This window comes from Rhinolophus sinicus, chromosome 9 (genome assembly GCF_057876585.1).
Source record: "Rhinolophus sinicus isolate RSI-liver-muscle chromosome 9, RSI-T2T, whole genome shotgun sequence".
In the NCBI taxonomy this organism is placed as follows: Eukaryota; Metazoa; Chordata; class Mammalia; order Chiroptera; family Rhinolophidae; genus Rhinolophus; species Rhinolophus sinicus.
The window spans coordinates 22,057,755-22,079,542 of NC_142509.1; the positions used below are offsets into that span (position 1 = coordinate 22,057,755).

At 52.2% G+C, this 21,788-nt stretch overlaps 2 protein-coding genes across 6 annotated transcripts in view; one reads left to right on the top strand and one right to left on the bottom strand.

Moving 5' to 3' along the window:
- Positions 1–139: 139 nt before the first annotated feature.
- On the bottom strand, positions 140–2,697 carry UQCR10 (ubiquinol-cytochrome c reductase, complex III subunit X). The gene is made up of 2 exons (XM_019743115.3): positions 2,495–2,697; positions 140–400 (listed from the first exon to the last, which is right to left on the bottom strand). Exons 1-2 carry the CDS (start codon positions 2,642–2,644, stop codon positions 359–361), a joined length of 192 nt encoding a protein of 63 aa, XP_019598674.1. The 5' UTR covers positions 2,645–2,697; the 3' UTR covers positions 140–358.
- Positions 2,098–21,788, top strand: part of ZMAT5 (zinc finger matrin-type 5) — a 23,802-nt gene continuing 4,111 nt past the window's right edge. Inside the window, exons 1-6 of one of the 5 annotated variants that reach the window (XM_074321140.2) lie at positions 2,098–2,209; positions 2,335–2,413; positions 13,114–13,268; positions 17,849–17,911; positions 19,243–19,323; positions 20,833–20,944. In XM_074321140.2, the coding sequence (XP_074177241.1) occupies positions 13,142–13,268; positions 17,849–17,911; positions 19,243–19,323; positions 20,833–20,944 (383 nt within the window). In that variant the 5' untranslated portion in view covers positions 2,098–2,209; positions 2,335–2,413; positions 13,114–13,141. Of the gene's footprint in view, positions 2,210–2,334; positions 2,414–2,961; positions 3,091–5,264; positions 5,308–8,274; positions 8,502–8,751; positions 8,850–13,113; positions 13,269–17,848; positions 17,912–19,242; positions 19,324–20,832; positions 20,945–21,788 lie in introns of those variants that run through there. The other 4 variants (XM_074321139.2, XM_019743108.3, XM_019743111.3 and 1 more) reach the window with 4 other exon arrangements.

The following is a 21,788-nucleotide window of genomic DNA, read 5'->3' on the forward strand; positions in this document are numbered from 1 at the left end:
AATGTTTTGAAAACCAAAATTCTTTGGAAGTTAATGGAAAACCCCAAATCATAGAATCTGAAGACTCTGAAATGGTCTCAAATAACTGACATGTGAAGATCAGGTAGAGTTAACAAAGCACCCAACGCAGAAGCAAGTCTCAAGGACAATTTACATTTATTTGCTGATGACTCTGACTAAACATACTTCAAACATAGCAGAAGTTAGAGTCTGTCAGGTGAAGCCATTTCTTGCCAACAGCTAAAGGTGGTCCATGGACAGTGATGTGGGCATCATCTTCAAGCTGAGGCCCTGGCTCTGGGCAAACAGCTGGTGGGTGGACCTGGTCCTTCTGGCCGGGATGAGGGCCTCCGAGAAACTACTGGTTCTCATACTTATGCTTGATGTGTTTCCACAGCTTCTGCATGTTAAAGACATGAGCCACAAACTGTTAGTTTCGCCTCTCACATTTCACAACTATACCCCCATTGCCATGGTCTCTAAAACAAGCTCAAGAGAAACGTATACCACATCCTGACAGTTGTGGTGGGTAAACGGAAGCAACACGAGGCTTGACACACATTCCTAACATTTATAAAATGCTTTGATCATCTTACTTTTACAGGAAATTGAGGAACAGAGATTGAGGGAATTGCCCCAAAGCACACATTATTAAGGAACAGAGCCTGGAAGATGTCTTTTCTCTTCAACTCCCAGGTATTAAGCAAGAGGTCCTAAATGCATAATCCCTAAACATTTCACACTGAACCACTTTTTTACTTCCTCAGACCTATGATCCTTGGGTCAGGAACTAGCTGGATTCTCCTAAAAGCAGAGAAGATGGGAGGGTCATGACAATGTAATTAGATGCCTTTCCCAAACACTGGGAATGGCCAATGGAAATGCTTGCAGGAGATGGAACAGTGGCAGCACTTTCCTAGGAGCAGAAAGTTGCCCCAGCCACAGGAAGTAGTACATTAGTAGAGACAGAGTCTGCCTGGGCTGTAGAGTCAGATAGCTATGATTAAAAACATGAGTGTGGGGCCGGCCCAGTGGCTCAGGCAGTTGGTGCTCCATGCTCCTAACTCCCAAGGCTGCCGGTTCGATTCCCACATGGGCCAGTGGACTCTCAACCACAAGGTTGCGAGTTTGATTCCTTGAGTCCCACAACGGATAGTGGGTAGCGCCCCCTGCAACTAAAGATTGAACATGGCACCTTGAGCTGTGCTGCCACTGAGCTCCCGGATGGTTCAGTTGGTTGGAGTGTGTCCTCTCAACCACAAGGTTGCCAGTTCGACTCACGCAAGGGATGGTAGGCTGTGCCCCCTGCAACTAACGGCAACTGGACCTGGAGCTGAGTTGCGCCCTCCACAACTAAGATTGAAAGGATAACAACTTGACTTGGAAAAAAGTCCTGGAAGTACACACTGTTCCCCCATAAAGTCCTGTTCCTCTTCCCCAATATTTAAAAAACAAAACAAAACAAAAAAACACGAGTGAATGGTGGAACAGGGCTATCTGTACAAGACCTTCCAGTATGATACACAATTTAATGATATAAAGCATGCACAGCACCTAGCACAGTGCCTGGCTCACAACAGTCTAAAATATTCTATTATTCCTACTTTATGCTTCTACTTTCTACTGAGGAATGTAACAAATGCTATTTTCTGAGTACCACTTAGCAGGGACTGTGGTGTCTTAACTATATCTCAAATAATCCTCACAATAATGCCGAAGTGGTTACTATTATTGTCATCTCTCTTTCATAGGTCAAAGTGAAGCTCAGAGAGGTTAAGAAACTTGCCAACTTAATCTCACAGTTGTTAAGTGACAAGGCCCAGTATTGTGGCCGTGCTTCCTATTTCCCACTTCTCTGGGCTTCGCAGCCGGGAACCCTAGCCTGCGAGGTGGGAGAACTGGGACCACTCATTCCTTCTTGGGAATAGAAAGAGCAAGGGCTTTGGAATACTGGTGCCATTCAATTTGGAGTACTGTATTCCCATCCAAGGCTGACTTCACAGCCCCCACGCTTACCCATAAATAGCATGCTACCTGCGTGGAAAGCCTTGGGACCCGAAACAGCTATCCGAAAAGGCCAGCCACAATATGTAAGGAGATGTCCTTTTCGCGACCGTTGCCCGCTCGAATCTGCCCTTGAAACCCTCAGAAAGTGGGGGCCCGGGTTCCAGCCCTGACTGGCCACTGACTTCCTGGTGATACAGCCCTGGTAAGTCCTTTGCTCTTACTAGGCTTTAGTTTTTGCTTCTGCAAATGGAAAAGTGAGTATGTGGGAGATTGCAAAATTCACAACCCCGGCAAAATGGGATCTATTGACCTCGTTTAACGTTTTAGGATTCACACCCGGCGGAGAGGACAGACGGCAGTCTACAGACAGAAGACGCCCAGGGTTTACCCCCGCTTCCTCGTAAAGGTATACGGAGTCCCGTCCCACCTCCACTCCCTCTGACACCCCTTTGACGAGCCCAAGGTCAGGGATGGCCTAGGCCCTCACCCCCTGGTTGAGGTGTTCGTAGATCGCGTCCGCGCCTTGATCGAAGGCGCGCTCGAAGAACAGGGCGCCCACGGCGATGGTAAGGGCGAAGGTGGAGGTTCTGCGGAATAGCAGGGAGTACAACCTCCCAGTCAACGTCGGGGCCACCATGTTTCTTCACTGCCGAAGTCGCGCCGCCGCGTCTGCGCCGCGGCCGCCCTTCTCCAAAGGCCCTTAACGCGCAACACTTTATGGGATTTGTAGTTCTCCTGAATTTCCGTGCTAGTCGTTTTGAATCACAGAGGGAACTGATGGTTTGCGCGAGAGAAAAGTCTCATAAGATTCAAATCAGGGCAGCCCAAATTGTTTGGTAAGATTTATTACACAGTTTTACTTGTCAGTCATTTCTTGATGGTGATTAAATATTTTGAACTACATCACCCAAAAGCCCTCGCGCTTCCCCCCGCCTCACTTCCGCGCCACCTCAGTTTTAATTCCCAAAGGTTTCTGGGAAACGCGGACTGATGCCCAAGGTAGGACTACGAATCCCAGAGAGCAGTTCGTGACGCAAGGGTGCAGGAGGAGGAGCTCAGAGCCGTCGGGCCCCACGGAGCCAGGTACCGTCTTTGGCGGGATGTTGAGGGGCGAGTCGGCTTCCCCAACCACGGGAGGACTTGGGCTCTTCCTTCTAAGTACGCGCGCCCCTTGGCGTGCTGCACCATTTAACGGGATGGGGAGTGGAGTGAGAGACGAGGTGGCCTGGGCGTCCGGATTCCCAGCTTGTCTCGCCTTGTCTCCTCTGTCGGCCCCAAGTGCAGGCCTAGAGTTGGAGCCTGTGGTAAAAGTGGAGTCCTGGGGTCTGAACCCCTTAGCCGGGTTTCAAGGGTAGGGAAGTTCTGTTTCCTGTTTCCCACTTCCCTGGGCTTCGCAGCCGAGAACCCTAGCCTGCGAGGTGGGAGAACTGGGACCACTCATTCCTTCTTGGGAATAGAAAGAGCAGGGGCTTTGGAGTACTGGTGCCATTCAACAAATGTTTTCTGAGCGCCTCCTCTGGGCTATGTGCTGGGGATCCAGCGGTGACCAAGTCCCTGCTCTCATGGAGCGCGCATTCTACTGTGTGGATGGATGGGGAGATGCAGTGACTTAATGCTTTGACGAACGGAAGACAGGTTGATTGGGGGAAGGGATGATGGTGCTATTTTAGCTAGTGCCTAGGGTGACACTTAACCAGAGACCTGAGTGAATAGTAACAGGTGAGACAGGAAAACATTGGTGCAAACACCTTGAGGCCGCTGCAGTCCTGAGGTGTTTGAGGGAAAGAAGTAGACTATGAAGAGGTGGGCTTGGGGCAGCTTATTTCTGCCCTTGTAACCGATGGTAAGGAGTCTTTTTTTTTCCCCATTGCACTAGGAAGTCACTGAAGGGTTCTAGGCTGGGATGTGACACACTCTAATTTACATTTTAATGTCATTCTGGCTGCTTTCTGGAGAACAGATTGAAGAGGGGAAGTTATTGTTGTGGGTCTGTAGAGGCAAGACAGTAATTTAGATTAAGGTGTGGGTTAGAGTAGTGATCAGATTTGGGGGTGTTTGGGGAGGTAGGACAGACAGAACAAGCTGACAGATGCATGTAGGGTGTGCAGAAAAGGGGAATCAAGCACTAAATTTTGACCTCAACAATTTAAAATCAATGGGGATGATATTAAGTTCAGTTTGGCCATGTTAAGCTTGAGCTGCCCTTTAGATGTCAAGTGGAAGATGCCTGGAGGCAAATGGGGATTTGGATCTGGAGTTGGGAGGGGAGATAAAGGTCATTGGCATAGGTGTGGCTTTGAAAACCAGGGACTGGATTCAAGACCTGGATCTGCTTGTGACTTGTAAAACTAGCAGTAATGCCTGGTTAGGGAACTGGGAGAAAAAATGTGACATGTTCTACAGGATGAGTTATCCTTACTGTGGTTATTTTCTATTTGCAAAGCATCCTAGAAGCCCCTTGGGTCAGGAAGTTGTGAAGCTTCTGGGAAAGAATACTTATGTCTTGCTAACAATAAATCTGGCTGATGACAAGTTCAGAGGCAGGAGGAATTACGAAGTGTGATCAAACAATACAGTGAATGTTTAAATTAAAAAAAATTATTACAGTAAAAGACACGTTGCCATTAATCCCCCTCAAAATACTCCCCTCGCTTTGAACACACGTATCCCATTGTTCCTGCCACTTTCTGAAGCAGTTCTGGAAGTCTTCTGTGGGTGTCTCTAGTTGTGCTGTTGTGGCTGCCTCCATGTCCTGAATCAATTCAAAACATTTACCTTTCATGGTCATTTTGACTTTGGGGAAGAGCCATAAGTTGCACGGCACCAGATCCGTTGAATAAGGTGGATGAGGACACACCGTAATGTTTTTACTTGGCAGAAATTGCCGTACCAGAAGCGATGTGTGACCCAAAGCGTTGTCATAATGGAGGATGACACCGTTTGCCCATTTCATGTTAATGCATTGTTTCTGATCCATGATTTAGGGCACGCTTTAAAACACACCTTCTCTCAACTGTAGCTCACACCCGACTGACTGCACAAAACAAGTTGAAACTTGTCACACACTGTTACTAAGGTTCCAGGCACCGCTTTGCTTTCCATATTAAAGATCCCTGCCTTTCTGTTGGATGGCACTCGGCAGCAGCATTCACCATATTTGGTGATCACACCTTGTATTTTAGGTGAGTTGGGTGGGGAAGAACACAGGGAGTTAAGGTGTGGCTTGTTTTATTTGGTTTTATTTTTTGTCTTTTTAGTTCATTCTTTTTGGAGCAACAATTTTTGAAAACCGAACTTTTTGTAAGCTATCAAATTCAACTTAGAAATTATTTGATGCATAAATCTATAAAAATAAGACAAATGACCTTACCTTTTCTTTTGATTAATGTTTGAACTCCAGTTGAACAAACTGAATTCCTACTCGTTCAGCCCTATTTACAGCTTAATTACATTCCCTTACACATTTAATTCCACTTATGAATGTAATATATTTTATTTTATTTTTAAGTACTTCAGACACATGACCTAATAAGCATAATTTCCCCAGAATACTTAAACAGTTACTAGAAAATTTAATAAATTAAACCTATAAACATAATGAATTTTAACTTCTTATAAACAGTTCAGTACTTTTAATAGACAGTCAGATTCTCTTGTGTCACTGGTTCTCAGTCTGGTGAGCTAAAGAAATACATCTCTGATGTGAAATTAGGATGTAGGGGGCACCCTTAGTTTCTCATAGCACCCCAGGTGATTCTAATATGTAGCCAGTGTTTCCAACCATTGCTAACCTCTCAACTTAAAATCAGAAGTCAGTAATACCTATTACTGACATATATTTTATCAATTACCTAACCGTATCTTTTAACTTTTATATTTTAAATTAGAGTCACAATGTTTATCTGTCATATTCTCAACATGTTAAATTGTTTTCAATGTCACGGATACATTTTTTTCCCCACAGATACTTTTAAATACCAAGTATACACTGATTATTACTAAACTTAGGACAGGAACACGAGTGCAATGAGTTTGATTTATTCTACTCCCTCTATTTTCAATTCTAAACTTTCCTGAAGTGTGACATGCACTGAGCCAGTAAGAAAACAGTTTTGTTCACTCTAATGAATTGCATTTAGCTTTCCAATCAAGTCGGGGTCACCATTTCAGCAAGTTGAGGTTATTCATAATCAGACCCATTTGTGACTGGGACGCAAATCGGGGACTGTGTCTACCCAGAATGACTGTCCCCAGCAGAGGCTGCCGTCGGGGTACAGGGAATGGATGAGCAGAAGCTCTTTCCCCCAGGCTTTCATTTCTTAGGTGCCTGCTAGCGGGTGCTGGATTCACTGGTTAAAATGCAGATTTCTGGGCCCCCCTCCAGCTATGCTGGGTCAGAATCCTGAGATCTGACCCAGGAGACTTCATTGCTGATAAGCCCTGCACAGAAAACCATGGAAATTTTTGAGCAGGAGTTGTTTTAAGAGGGTTGATCTGATGCTGCCCAGGGTTGGGTGAACTGGGGAGGCTGGTCCAGGTGCGAGGATGGTGGGGTCAGATGATATTTGAAGCCCAGACGGGTGATGGGGAGAAGAAGGCGGAGGCACAGGCGGTTCTGAGTCTGGGTATCTGGTTCAGGAGCCTCCTTCAGACTATTTTTACCTTTCCTATTTGGAAACTCTAGCCTCCTGGGACCTGTAACTATCTGATCAGAAACTGTGTCTCCAGCCTGCAGCTCCCTGGAGCCCGATTCGGGTTCAGCCGACCTTCCCTGGGCCAGGTCTGCTCCGAATCAGGGCACACCCTATCCGCCTGCAGCCAGGGACAGGGAAACGGCTGCGTTAGATACCTTTCAGCACCACCCCTAGCTGGTTCATCCAGGTCGCTGGAACCATCCGTGGCAGCTCCTAAGGGAGAAGGAATAGGATTTATCCCTACCCGACAAATTTCCCACTTTTTTGAAGGGAGTTTTTTTGGAAAATTTAAAAACAATACACGCTAAATGTAGAAACTTATAAAAATTTATTATGCAGACATAAGCACAGTAAATATTTTGTGTCTGCTCGTGTGTGTGTGTGTGTGTTGGGGCAGGAGGTTCTTTCTCCTTAAAAAAGCGATATCAAATTTTACATACTGTTGTAACAACAGGCTGTTTTTATTTAGCAATATGGAGCAGGGAACTGTTTCCTTTGACTTGATTTTTAATGGCCGTGTGGTACTCCATTAACCAGATATGGCTCATGCCCTCCCTCCTCGTGCTCCTGGCCAGCTGTGGGCTCCCGCTGCCCATAGCTTTTTTTAGGGTAACATGAGGATAACAGGCTATGTGCAGCATGTCACTGAACCCCCCCACCCCGCCACCCCACTTGGGACCCTGAGCAGCCTGCAGGCGTGGGGTGAGTAATGGATACCTGGCAGCGGTTCTTACCAGTTGGACACCTGGATTTCATTTGTAGGACAGGCTACATTGCAGTGACCACCTTGGTACCTAGATCATTCCCTTGGATGCAGTTGCCCCTCCTGGGTGCCCCCTACCACCGAGCTTGTTGCCTAGTACCGTCACTGGGGGCGCATCTGTCAGCCACCCCCAGCAAATCCTCAGGGCACCTTCTTGTGAGAGGAGGGACCCTGTGAGGTGTGAACCCTGGTCTGGCAGAGCAGAAGTGCTCGACAAATGCCTGGCTGGTGAATGAATGAGTGAAACGCAGATTGTGAAACTCTAGGCTTGTGCATGGGTGAGTGGGCTAGGGGGTCCCCTTGATTTGACTCAGGAGCATATTGGGATATGGGGCACTTTGTACCGGTGGCCATCATGTACCGTAAAGTGATTGAGTTCTTTCGTGTGTTCTACTGTTAGCGTATGTTTAGCTGTAACAAATTACCCTAAAACTTAGCAACTTCACACAGCACACATTATCTCATGCAGCTTCTGAGGTCGGGAATTTGGGAGTGGCTTAGCTGGTTGCTTCTGGTTAGCTCTCACCCTTTCTGTTCTGTAGTCCATCATCTGGTTTAGACCAGCGTTTCTCCCAGTGTGGTCTGTGGTCTGCATCAGAGCCTCCCTAGATCCTGGCCCTCTCCCAGACCTGCCGAGTTAGAAATCGCTGTGGATAGGGCCCCCGCTGCCTTATACTGCTAGGAGATTGATGTGTCTCATTGAAAGGGGTGGGACATACGAACAAGGTCTGGCTGAGAAAGCTGGGTGGTTGCTGCAAAACACTGGGGCATCTGAGGGAGACCCCTAACATATTGGGTCTCCTACCAGGGAAAACATCTGAATCTTCTTGGCACTTCTGTCGGAGCTGGGTCCTGAGCGAGCAGTCTGTGGGCCACCCCCACAGGGCAGACTTGATGTCACCGCCTCCAGACGGCCTGCCTGTGTGGCACTGGGACAGAGCCATGCTCCTAGTGGGTGTGCAATAAAGCCGTTCTCTGACTGTGCGGTTTGCTGTTTACCTGGTCTCTGGCGTTGCCATAATTAGAAGAAATGACAGGTGAGCTGGAGGGCAGCATGTGGTGAGCACAAGTCCTGGATAATTACAGTGTGCCTCCCAGCCCCTGGCCACAGCCAAGCTGTTGGCTTATTTTAGCCTTGTGCCAAAGCTAGCTCTACTGAGAAGCACCCACGAAAGAAACCAAGGATACCAAGGCAGCCCAAATGTCTGCCCCACGACGGCCTCACAGCGGAGCAGCGGGATGGGGAGGGAAAGGGTGCTGGGCTCAGCCGTGTCCCAGTGTGTGCTGGCTCTGGCCTGCCTTGGCTACAAGGCCTCGAACTCTCGTGGAGCCTGTGTTCTAGTGGGGAAGCAGGCACGTGTGACCGTAAATCAGCGTGTGAGAAGGTAAGATAACCGTGGCAAACAGAGCAGGTTGTAAGGGGGTGGGAGTGGCTGCAGTTTTAAATCAGGTGGTCAGGGGGTGCTCACGGGAGGGGGGGACGGGGGAGCCTCCTGGACAGTAATAGGAACAGCAGGAACAGCCTCCGTTTGAGCACGGCCTGTATTGGGGACAGCTTCATGTACTACCACCTTGGTAAAACCACAGCAGCTGCGAGACTCCTGTTTTATAGCTAAGGACAGACTCAGGGAGATGAAATAACTTTCCAGAGGTCATCCAACTGTTCAGGGGCAGAACCGGGATTTGAACCCAGATCTGTGTGACCCCCAGAGGATTGTCTCACTAGCCTCGCCCACTGCCCCTTGGCCCCAAGGAGTCACCTTGTCGCCTGGTGAAGCTCCAAGGAGCCAGCAGATGCTTTTGCAACCATGGACCTGGTCCCCGGGACTGGGTGGGTGGCACACCTGTGCTCTGGACAGGACTTTGCTCACACGCTACCGAGTGCACCGGCCTCAAAGGATGAGGATAAATCACAGCAGAGGGCCGCTTAGTCAGCAGCCCGTGCTGGTATCTGGGCATCATCGGAGCTGTCCAGCTGTCCCCACCCCCCTTCCCTGACCTCCAACTGAGGCTGCCAAGTGCGGTGCAGTGGTGCAGGCTGTGCCTTGTGAAGGATGCCTGGCTGAGGGGTGAGTCGGAGTGAAATGTGCTCTGCTGCCACGTTGTGTGTCTGGCGGGCGCTGTATCTGTCCAGAGGGTGCTGTACCCTGGCCTAATGTGCACCAAGGCACTGGAGCCGGAGGCCCAGAAGTTCACATGTGGGTGATGCCTGGGTGAGGGCACCTCACTGAAGCCTAGCTCCTGCCCAGGAAGGGGCCTCTCTCCATGGGGAAGGCCTGTGAGGTAGGCAGCAGGCACTGGTCTCCTGGATCCCATGTGCTCCCCTAACGCCGTCCCTGGGCAGTGGGGGCTCTGCAGAGCTGCTGTGCAGGGCAGGGGTCCTGGCCCACCGTGGGGGCAGAGGTTCCAGTCCCATCTCTGCCTTCTGCTGTGTATTTCAGAAACTCACTTCCCTTCTCCTGGGCTCACTCTCCTCATCTGTCATACGGACCAGCTGACCCCAAAGGTCACTTGAGCCAGTGGCATTCTGTTCCTTGTTCTGAGCCTGTGTTTTGTGAAATACGAGCTTTTCAAAAGCCAATAACAGTGATGGTGAGGATAGCCAACTCTTCTTGAGGGTCTCCTATGGGCCAGGCTCTGGCTACATAAAATGAGTGTAGACGATCTGAGTCTCGCAGCAACCCCTGAGGTGGACACTGCCGTTATCCCAGTTTGCATGGGAAGAAACTCAGCATTACAAAGCAGGAGCACCTGGATTTAAACCCACATGGTCTGGAGAGGCCCTTAGAGACCACCTGGTCCAGCTGCCTGCCTGCTGCTTCACACATGGGTAAACTGAGGCCCACAGAAGGCAAGTGACGGAGCCACAGCCTCACCTGGCAGAGTTGGGACTAGAATGCGGGGTCTCTTAACCCATCTTGGATGGCTGAGCACTTCTGTGCCATTTGGGGGATGGCCAGGGTGGGCACAGGAAGGCATAGGTGGGCGGTACTGCCACTGTGGCCCTCAGCTAAGGTGGGTTTTCACGTTTGTGTGTGTGTGTGTTTTCACGTTTTCCCCTCCTGCACATGCACATGGTGAAAACACACACACACACCTGGGCACAGCACAGCCCCAAGGGGCTTGTCCCTTCGGTCAGTGTTGCTGGGCGGGTCTTGAGTTCCCGGTGGGTCGATGGGAGGTTTTCTCAGCAGACCTGAGCCCCAGGTCCCATGAGACCTGCCCTTCCTAGCTAGGTGACCTGGAGCACCTCACATCACCTCTCTGGGCTCAGTTTCCTCATCCGTAAATAGTAAGCCCAGCTCAGCTGCTTCCTGGCAGTGTGACCTCGGCTAAGTCACTTCACTTCTTGGAGCCTGAGTGCCCTCATCTGAAAAGGTGTAATAGGTTCTACTTCACAGATTATCCTGAGGATTAAATGAGATGATGCGTTATAAAGCTTTTAACCTAGTCGTAGTACAGAGTCAGTGCACAATAAGTCAAGTAATGGGTAGCATTTATGGAGCACTTGCTCAATGCCAGGCATTATTAGTGTCATTTATATTGTTAGTACCCTTTTATTACTAACTCATTTGGATTAGCAAACTTCTGTGTACCACTGCCCAAACCATCAGGCAACCAGTTAGACCCACCGCCTCATATTCCTACAGTGAAGGCAGATGCCTAAAGAGGGGAAGTGACTTGCCTAAGGCGACACAGCTGGCAGCTCAGTGCCCCGCGTGCTTTTGTCCAGCTGAGGCTGCTGCAGTGCCACTGTTCCGTCTCAGCCTCCCAGAAGGACGCCCCTCCCCTCGCCATTACTCTCCAGAGCCAGCAGCTCCTCAGAGCTTCAAGCCTCGTGAATGGCTTGGTTAAGCTCTCAACCGTTAAACGTTCATCTCTTACAATTTCAGTCCAATTCCTATAAGTTTATTGGCAAGACAGGGTGTATTAGAGCTGCCAAATGTAATATATCAAGTCCGTGTGTCTGGGATGTGGTTTCTCAGCAGTAATGGGAGAAAAGAGAGGTTTTATATGTTTTCATTTTGAATGACTGTCTGTTCCTAATCCCATTATAGCCCTTGACTTAATGGCCGCTTCCCCGTCTGCCGCAGGAGCAAGGCTTTCTCCCTCAGCCCGCGTGGCGGCCTGATTGTCCGGGGGGCTTGTTTGTCTCCGTGTCTCCTCCTAATCTCTTCTTTCCCAGATGCCTCCCCCCTCATCCGTCTGCCTCTGGGTCAGGTCCCAGGTTTATCTTTCTTTGCCAGATCCTAGGAGCGTGGAGTTTGTGCCGCTTGCCTGGGCTGCTGCCTCATGACCTTGGGGAAGTCACTTGTCTTTATCCTCTGAGCTCAGGAACCTGCTCTGTGAAATGAAGGGGCAGCGTATAGGCCCTGAAGGGTGAGATGCCGGTCTGGGCTCAGCCTTTGCTGAGATCCTACTTGAGGGCCCCGAGCAGACCCGGTCCTCCTCGGTCTTATGGCACCGAACTGGGAGACGTAAGCGTTAGCCATGAGAGTCATAGAATCACCACCCACCTTCGGCTACAGATCTTCTGGGTCAGGAGTGGCAGCTGGGGTCACCATGGCTGAAAGGTCGTAAGGGTTTTATGACCCTGAAACATTCTCATTTCCCTGTGATTAGCTGGGGATCTGCCACCTGAGAGTTTCACTAATCTCCTTGGGAAGCTGTTTGCATTTCTACCTGGGTCTCTGGCTTCTCTAAGCATTGAGCTAGCTGTGGAAGTGAGGACACTCGGTTCTGCATCTACCTTCTGCTTATCAGCTGTGTGACCTTGGGCAAGTCACTTCCTCTCTCTCAGCCTCAGTCATCTCATGAGAAAAATGGGAATTTATTTATTTATTCAACAAATATTTGGTTGCCTGCTATGTACCATGCAACACTTTGGGCTCTAGAGCTTTAGCAATAAACAAAAATAACCCGGCCTGCGTGAATTTATCTTTCTTTTGGGGGAAAAGATAGTAAACATAACAAATAACTTACTATTTCCAAAGGTGATAAAAATGAAGCAGGGAATGGGGAAGGCTAAGTGGAGGGTGGAGGATTCTGCAATTTAAAATAAAGAGGTCACAGTAGATTACTGAGAAGGTAGTTATTTGAGCAAAGATCAAAAGAGTCAAGTGAGGCATGTATTGGGAAGAGCATCCAGACAGAGGGAACAGCAGGGCAATGCCAGGAGGTGGGCATGTGCCTGGCGTGTGCGAAAGCACCAAGGGGGCCTGTGGGGCCTGCATGGAGAGAACAGGGGAGGAGGGGGTCAGAGGTGTGGCGGAGGGTGGCGGCTGGCCAGGGGGTGTGAGGTGGTGGTTCTTCAGCCTGGCTGCATATGAAAATTTCCTGGGGAGTTTTCAAAAATACTGATGGCTGGGCCTCACCCACTGGGGTTCTGCTTTAACTGGCTTGGGGTGGAGGCTGGGCATCAACTTTGTTAAAAGATCCCCCTGGAATGAGGCCTCGTAGGCCATAATCATGAGCCAGGGTAGTTCCTCACAGGCTGTGAGCTTTAAATGCGGTGGTGCGTCTACAGAAGGCCTTCCTCACACAGCACAGGCCTGGCCCTCAGGCAGCACTCAGTCGGGGAGCTGTGCCGTGGGCTCTGGTGTGTGCTGTTTCCTCCATGCTCAACCCGAGTGTTTTGTGGCTTCCCAGGCATCGGCGGCAGCTGGCGCAGGTGGCCATGGGGAAGCGTTACTTCTGCGACTACTGTGACCGCTCCTTCCAGGACAACCTTCACAACCGCAAGAAGCACCTGAATGGGCTGCAGCACCTCAAAGCCAAGAAGTCCTGGTACGACATGTTCCGAGGTGGGTGCCCGCCAGTGGAGCCCCAGGCTGGTGGAGAACTGCTCGCCAGTCGTTCTTCTCATCAGACAAGGAAGCACCGTGGGCCAGTGACACCCCTGGTTGCGCTGGGCTCTTTGAGGAGCAAAAGAAAGGCAGCCTGGCCCCTAGGGCAGATGGGCCTTCAGAAGGTTAGGCTGGAATGGGAGCTCCTTTCCCCAGCAATCTGACTGAGGGCCCCGTTCTCAGACCCCTTGCCAGGTGCTGGGGCTACCATGGCCAGGAAGAAGGCCTCTCCAAGGAGGTGGTGTTTGAGCCAACAGCTGAAAGATAGGGAAAAGCCAGTCACACCATCCTGGGCAGAGGGCGAGTAAAAGACGGCAGCCATGAGCAAAGCACCAGGTGCTCTCAGAGCAGACACAGCAGGACAGGAGAATGGGAGGGGCCGAGGCTGGTGACAGGGCAGGGGCCACAGTAAGGGGGATGGGTTGTCCCAAGGGCAGAGAGCCGCCTGTGAAGGGCTTTAGGCAGTGGCCAACCTGACTAGAGCGACATTTCACAGTGATGACTGACTGCTGCATGAGCAGTGGGGTGCAGTACATGGCTGTTGAATGACTGGATGGATGGATGGATGGATGGATGGATGGATGGATGGATGGCCGGATGGCCGGCCAAATAACTGAACTTCCCGAAAGGCTTCTCAGTGGAGGTGCAACTGGAGCCAGTGAGCCCAGGCCGTCAGCGTTTAGCCCAGGGCCTGGCACCCTGAGGCACTCCCTACAGTGTCGCTCTTGGCACCGCTGTCATTAGACATACACACTGAGCAGTGGTGAGGGATGCCAGGAGGTGGCCAGCTAGGAGCCAGGTCAAATGGAGAGGGAGTTTGGCAGCCGGGTGAGGGTGGACCAGGAGCTCCTGGAATGAGCCAGGGCAGGGCCCATGCTCCGTGAGTTGGGGAGCAGGATTCCAGGACAGGGCCTAAAACCTGGAAGGAAGGAGCTGAGTCCCAGCTGAGAAGGAAGGAGAAGGGGAGACAGAGTTCCCTGGTCTGTGACTCAGAATTCACAAGAAGGGAGTGAGCATTTATTGAGTGCCTGCTACATGCCGTGGGCCTTCCATGGTTTGTCATTTGCTTTTCGCAGTAATTCTCTAAGGCAGTGGATCTTGACCCTTTGTGTTAGGATCAGCTGGAGACCTGAAAATAAACAACGCTGATCCCCTGGGGCTGGGGCCTAAGCATGGTATTTTCATAGTTCTCCCAGACTCCCCATTTCACATGAGGAAGCTGAGGCTCCGAGGCCTGGGTGAGGGAGGGTGGCCAAGCTGCTCAGCAGGCCAGGCATGGCTGTGGTTATGAGGGGCTGGGAGTGGGGGCAGCAGGTCTCCTGGGGGCCTCAGAGGCCTCTGGCCCTCGGGTCAGCCAGAGGCGCCCTGTCCCCCAAATCCAGCATAGAACTTGGCCTCATGTTCACCCTGGTGTTTGCTCCTAGCCCCAGACTGTTAGCCCAGAGCAGCCGGGTCCTCGGGTGCAGGGCTGATGAGCAGAGGCTGTTGCGTTACTTGTAGAAAAGATGAAACAGGAGAGCCTCTTCTCAGGGCTCCTGTAGTCCCAGTGTCTTCTCACGTCCATGGGCACATCCAGCCCTTAGCACAGCTCTATGAGGCCAGGTGTCCCCACTTACAGGTGGTGACTGAAATCCAAAGCAGTGAGTCACCTCACTCAGGGTGGCATACGAGCTCTCTCCGCTTCCCCCAGGCCTCCCGTTTACCCAAGCAAACGCACACCACGGACCTTGGTGCGGCATATGGTACCTCAGCCTGAGCTAGGACTCAGCGCTTGCTCTGCTCCCAGCTCCGTGGCCTTGGACAAGCCTCTTAGCCCTCTGAGGGGCTGCCCCTCCCTCTGCCATGGTCAGGACAAGTACAGGCCCTGGAGCTAAGCTGCCTGGGTGTCAGTCCCAAGGTGTCACTCACAGTGTGGCCCTAATTTCATCATGTGTAAAACAGCCATAACAGCAGTACCCACCTCCCCTGAATATGACAGGGGCTCAGTAATCTCATGATAACAATATGGCATGTATGTCTTCACTAAATAGGAATGATGCCTATGGGTCCACAAACGGATTGGCCTCAGGCCTTTTATCTCATGGGCTTATTCATTCAGCCAATGCTTAGTAAGCACTTAGCGTGTCCTCAGCTGCCAGATACGCTCTGAAGATTTACAGGTGAATGAAAAGGGCCTCTCCTAAGCGACCTCACGCCCAGTTAGAGCAGTGTGTTCTGCTCTAGAACCGCTGTCCTGCCCAGGCCTTCATGCCCTGCCGACCTCGCCCTCCAAGCTTAGGGTACACTGACCACTGCAGGTACTGTACCCTCTGCAGGCATGCCCTTCCTGCTGTCCTCCCCACCCTAGCCTGGTCCTCCCATCTTAACTCAGGCAGAGTCCTCTAGGATGCCCTCCCCACGCCCTGAGCCAGGTCAGGTCATTTGGCCTCATGCTAGCTGTTTACCCCGTTTATATCCGCGTGGATTAGTGTGACTGTCGGACTGGAAGGAAGTACCAGGTCTGACTTGTTTTCCACTAAATCCTCATCCTGGCATTGTGCCTGGCACCCAGGATGTGCTCAGTAAATGTTTGTTAGATGAATGTCTAAATGAATGAGCAAACAGACATAGGGCATCAGGGCAGCTGTTAATTTGGGGAGATGAAGCGAGAAGGACCAATGGGGTCAGCCCACAAGGAGCCTTGAACGCCAGACAGAGGAGCACAGGGCTTCTTTGTGAAAGGCCTGGGCCAGGGGCTCTCGGAGTCACTGAGGACCTGTGAACAATTCTCATGCTCTGCCTCTCAGACAAATCACAGCGCGACCGGAGAAAGATGGGCTTGGGCATCCGTGTGCTTTTAAAGCTTCCCGGTGATTCCGCCATGTATCTGGGCTTGAGAACCACGGGCCAGATGCTGGGCGGCCTGAAACTTTTCTCCCACACTGAGCCTCCCAGCCAGGGGCCCCTAGTGTAGGACTCATGCTCAGCCCCCCTGCCAGCCTCAGCTGTCCTACCCCCAGGGGGGCCCTGGGCGATGTCTACATGCCCTCCACCAGCTCGCCTCCCCTGGGAAGATCTGTGGCATCAGCTGGAGGGGCTGAATGTGACAAGCCCAGTGCTGACAGACGAGCCCCTCCCCACCGTGCTGGCCCTACGCATACTGCCAGGCCCCCCTGGAGGGAGTCCTCTGATAACCACCTCCTGATCCAAGCAGCCCACTCCTACCCCATGCACCAGCTCCGCTGGGGAAGGGAGGAGTCCCCATTGGAATTGGCCACTTCGCCACCAGGAAATCAGCAGCCACACAGGAAAGGGCGGGGGCCTTAACCTCACATACGAGGGTTCAGATCTGGCCCTGTGCCGTTTCCTGACCGGATGCCCTCTCCCCTGCCTGAACCTGTTTTCCCCTCTGCACAGTGGGGATGTTAGCACTGTACAGTGGGTTTGTGAGGAGGAATTGAAAGCAGAACTGCTACCATTTCTTGAGTTTCCACTACAGAGGGTCTCAGCCCTGGTTGCACGGTCGCGTCACCTGGGAACATGCTGCTGAGGTCACTCGCAGCCCCACTTTCCTGGCAATTCTAATGTGCCGTCACCTCTAGGAACCCTGGCCTACTCTACCCATTGCTCTCCAGCCATTATCTGTTTTCACAGCAGCCTTACCAGGTGACAACTCTCCTCCCATTTTACACATGTGGAAACTGAGACTTAGAGAAATTCACCTGCTAGCCTGTGGTCACGTGTCCATGCACTCTGAAGCCCATGGTCTTTCCTGTACCCCAGTGGCCTGTAGCAAAGGCAGTAGATGAATGGGGAAAGTGCCCAGTCCAGGCCTGGCCTCTCCTTCCTCCAGGGTGAACTCAGGGCCTCTGAGTCAGGCCCTGACTTCCTCACATGTCTTACTCATTTACAGATTTTGACTGATTAATTCCTTGTCCATCAAGAAACACAAAATTTACACCATAAATATATGATGAGAATAAAGGTAGAAAAAATCAGAGGAAACCAGGGTTAAGGTTCATATCCAGAAAGGTTGTTGCCAAGTCCTGTTGAGGCCGCTGCTGGTGTTGCACTGAGAGCCCGCAGCTGGTATAAGGAGGGGAACGGACAGCAGCATTTCGCAACCTTGGCTGTGGAGCGATGCTTGGGCCCTGGGGTTTACTGGTGAGCTTCCTGGGCACCGGGAATTTTTTTTACAGCTTTCTGTTTTGAAATAATTATAGATTTATAGGAAGTTACAAAGACCGTGCAGAGAAGATGGTGGTACCAGGATTATAAACAAACAAAACAAAACAACAACAACAAAAAAAACTCTCTAGGTGATTCCATTGTGAGAAGTTCACAACCTCTGACCTAAAAGCTGGTTCTTGCCTTTGACTGGGTCTGGGTGGGTGGGAGGGTTGAGATCCCCTGAAGCTTGGATCCCTCTGCCCAGCGTCCCTCTCTGTAGCCGTTCCCTCTTACCCTCCTTTATGGATGGGGAGCGATTTCCTCTCCTGATCTCAGGAAGTATCTGTGTGCAGCTCAAGTCTGAACCCAGCCCCTCTTTCCTCTTACAGATGCAGCTGCCATCTTGCTAGATGAACAGAACAAACGGCCCTGCAGGAAGTTTCTCCTGACAGGTAAAGTGTTCTCCTCAGTTCAGCACACACACACACACACACACACACACACACCCCAACCCCCCACCAGGGACCAGCACGCCCAGTCCAGCCTGCCTGGACCACTCCAGAGGCTCTCCCCAACCTTGGCCACTATCCTGAACCCGCTTTCTGGCTTTGGTGCATCAGCCGACCGAGCAGTTGGGGCCTTCCTGGGCTCGTGCCTTAGGACTTCCGGGGGCTGGTCCTCAGCTCTTCAGACATAGAATGTAATTTTATCGGCTCCCCCAGAACAAGGAAGCGCTGGGAGGTTGCAAGTGAATCCAAAACAGTGCTGGGTGTCACAGACTGGCTGACTAAGTTAGCCTGGAAGCCGACCTCCGCTGCACCCTCCCTCCCAGCAGGCAGGGCTGGAGACAGTAACAGGTCTGACGATGGCAAGAAGGTTCAGAATTAGAACCAGGGATGCTGGAGGTTGTTTGACTGCTCAATACCCAACTAATAAAGATGCACGTAGTTCAAAGAGGTAAAACCTCAGTAAGGGAAGAAACCAAAGGCAGATGAAAATAAGGGTGGGAAAAATAAGACAAAGCTCGGAGAATTAGTCTCCTCCATGCTCACCTTGAGGTCCTATGTACTTTCTAAGGGTTTGCCCCTAAGCTTCCTAGCAACAAAGGCAAAGTCCCCCGGGAGTTGGTGCTGCCCCTCGAATGGGCAGCAGGCCTGCAGATCAGGGGTTTCCCCAAGCACCATGCCTTGATGTGAACACACCACTGGTGGGTTACACTGGCTTAGGACACCTTTAGTCTCCCGTTATTTTGAGACACATTTTAGTTTCCTCGGTTGAGATTCAGAAAGTCACCCTGGACTTTGATACCCCCGTGAATGGTACAAAACTGCCATTAAAGCCTTTTTGGGGAGCACTGTAAGCCAAGTGAGCAGACGAGCCACCAGGCAGAGGGCACAGCACATGGGGAGAGGAAGCATGACCCTTTCGAAGACCCACTGGTAGCTTGCTGAGGCCGGGGAATGGGGGCTGCGGCCGGGGGTGGGGGTTGGTGACAGGAGTCGAGCCTGCAGAGGCCGTGTAACCCCATCACGAAAGGCTTCAGTCGGGTTTGGTCTCCAGCCAGGGAAGGGTTGTGAGCAGGCCACGATGGGCCAGACAGGTTGCTCGGGCTGCTCATGTGGGCAGCGCCAGAGAGAGTCAAGTTTTTCTCCAGGGAGGGGTTTGCTACTCTAGTCCCTAAAGCCCTGCCTCTAAAACTCCACTGACCCCCTCCTCAGGGTGCCCCTTAGCCCATGGTGGGAGCCCTTCCAGACGGGCAAGTAACTCTGTCTTCCCATTGCAGGCCAGTGTGACTTTGGCCCCAACTGCAGATTTTCCCACATGTCAGAGCGAGACCTGCAGGAGTTGAGTATCCAGGTGGAGGGTGCGTTTTGGCGGGGACCCTGGGCTAGGGTGGGGGGGCTGTTGGGAGTGTGTGCAGGGTCGGAGGCTGGGGAAGCTGCACTGAGCCTCCTCACCTCATCTTTCATGGCCACCCTGTGGGACAGGCTGAGGGCTGGCTGCGCAGGGTGATGGGGTGGGTGTCAGAAACTGCCTCCATAGCGCCCCAGGCCTGAGTGGAGAAGGAGCAGGGGAACGCCCATCTGAGTCCCCTGATGAGTTTAAAGTGACATAGTGACATGCATGGGCTCCTGCCCAGAAATCCGGAGGGTGCACCCCAGCCCCACCTGGCCCCTGCTGCTAGCCTGGCATTCACTCACATTGTGCTGCCCCCCTCCCTCAATCAGGCAATATATATTGAGCCCCTGGCATCAGGCAGACCCCCTACTGTGCTCTGGGGACAAGGGTATGAAGAGAGCACCTTGCCTGCCCTGGGATTCCAGGGAAAAGCAAGTTCACCTTCCCCTGGAATCTGGCATGTCTGCCTTTGGGAAGTTCACGTTCACTTCTCCAATTAGAGAACAAGGCAGTTCCCACTTAAATGGTCTTTATTGGTCTTCTCATGCAGCCCCGCATTGAACAGATGGAGAAATTGAGGCTAGCAGTCAGGCAGAAGGGTTTCATGTGAGCCCTAGCAGGTCCCGGGTGCTGGCTGCTCTCACTCATCCCTCTGTCCAGCTCTTCACCAGCCTGACTCTCAGGAACGGTTGGTGTGTGGTGGGGAGAGCGTCGGCCAATGGGCCCGGAGCTGGCCATGGCATGTAGTGCAGACAGGGATGGCAGAGGCCCGAGGGGGCTGGGAGCAGAGGCGTGCCCTCAGCTGGCAGCTCAGACAGTCAGCTCTGCCACATCCCCATGACCTTGCCACACAGCAGTGTTCTGACCTGTCCAACGTGACCACTTTTGAAGATGAAGCGAGATGATGCCTGTGCAGTGCTAGCCCAGTGCCTGACCCAGAGTAAGCCCTGGTCCATGATTGTTTTCCTTGGGCCCCAGGCCATATCCCAACTGCCCCCTTCCAACGAGACTCTGACCCCATCTCACACCTAGCTTGTTTGAACTCCATCCGTTGCTCGGTTTTAGTTCAATGAGCAAAGGTTTTTCTAGGACATTTTATGAGAAGAAAAATCAGAAAAGCTGAGGCTTCTTCCCCTGCTCAGGGTCAGAGACCTGGCAAGTGGCAGAGCCAGGATTCAAATCCTGCTCTGCCCTCTTCTGCAGCCTACACCGCCTCCCTGTACCCCAGATTTGGACCCCTCTTGAGGACCAAGCTCTCTACAAGCATTCTTCTGTGTCCAGCTCCAAAAAGCCTGGGAGGCAGCCAGTGCTTTATCTCCATTTGATGGGGAAGCAGAGTGAAGCCCAGGGGGCGGGCCTGGGGAGAGGGCGGCGTGGGAACAGGCCCTCTCAGGAAGGTCCCAGCTGTGTTGTAGGGGGATTCAGGCGGGGGTGAACGTGCCCCTCACTTGCCTCTGTCTCCCTATCCCCACAGAGGAGAGGCGGGCCAGGGAGTGGCCACTAGACATCCCTGAGCTCCCCGAGGGCCATCTGGAGGACTGGCTGGAGAAGAGAGCCAAGCGACTGAGCTCAGCCCCAAGCAGCAGGTACAGGGCCCATGGGTCCCCTCCTCTCGTGCCCTCTGGGAGCAAGACCCCAGCCAGCCTGCCCTGACCTGAGGCTGAACAGTCTCCAGGAACTGCCCAGGCACCAGACAGACTCCTTGCTCCCCAGCAGAGCTCCCCAAGGGAGACTACATGGGAGGCTCTTGGGTATCCAGGTGCTGGCCAGAGGCTGAGGGGCACGCATTTAAGGTTCGATTCCTAGGCCTCATCCCCCTGCCTAGTGACTCCTCCCTTACTGGAGTCTGTGCTGGCTGAAGGGGAGGCCCAGGCAACTTGACTCCACGTCACCAACTCCATTACCGGGGGAGGAGCCGGATGTGGTTATCTAGCCCCAGTGTACCAGTCATTGCTGTGTCCCCTTCTAGGGTCCTGCCAGGTGGGCAGAGTTACCTGACCCTGCTGAAAGGGAAATGAGGTTCAAAGAGGGTGTGACTTGCCCAAGGGCACATGGCTAGGAAGAGAGCTGGGATTTAACAGGGTTGTGAAAACTGGCCTGTTGTCTTTGTCCCACTGCCTCCTTGAGGAGGGGGTCTGCTGCCTGGACCCAGCACTCAGGGTGTTCAGAAGTGGACGAGGCACCCTTCACTTCTTGTATGGGGGGCACCCTGGGTCGGGGGCCCTTAAGTATGTGCTACGTGCTCTCCCAGGTCCTCCACTTCAGGCAGGGCTCCTGGGCTCTTCTACCAGGTATTAGAGGAGAGAGGGGCTAGAGGATGTGCTTGTGAGCTGCCTGTGCCTGTACAAGTTGGCCCACCCTGGGCTGCCTTGCTTCAGACCTGATTATGTTGCTGTGTGGCCTCATGGGACAGTGGCCTGGCCTGGGCCA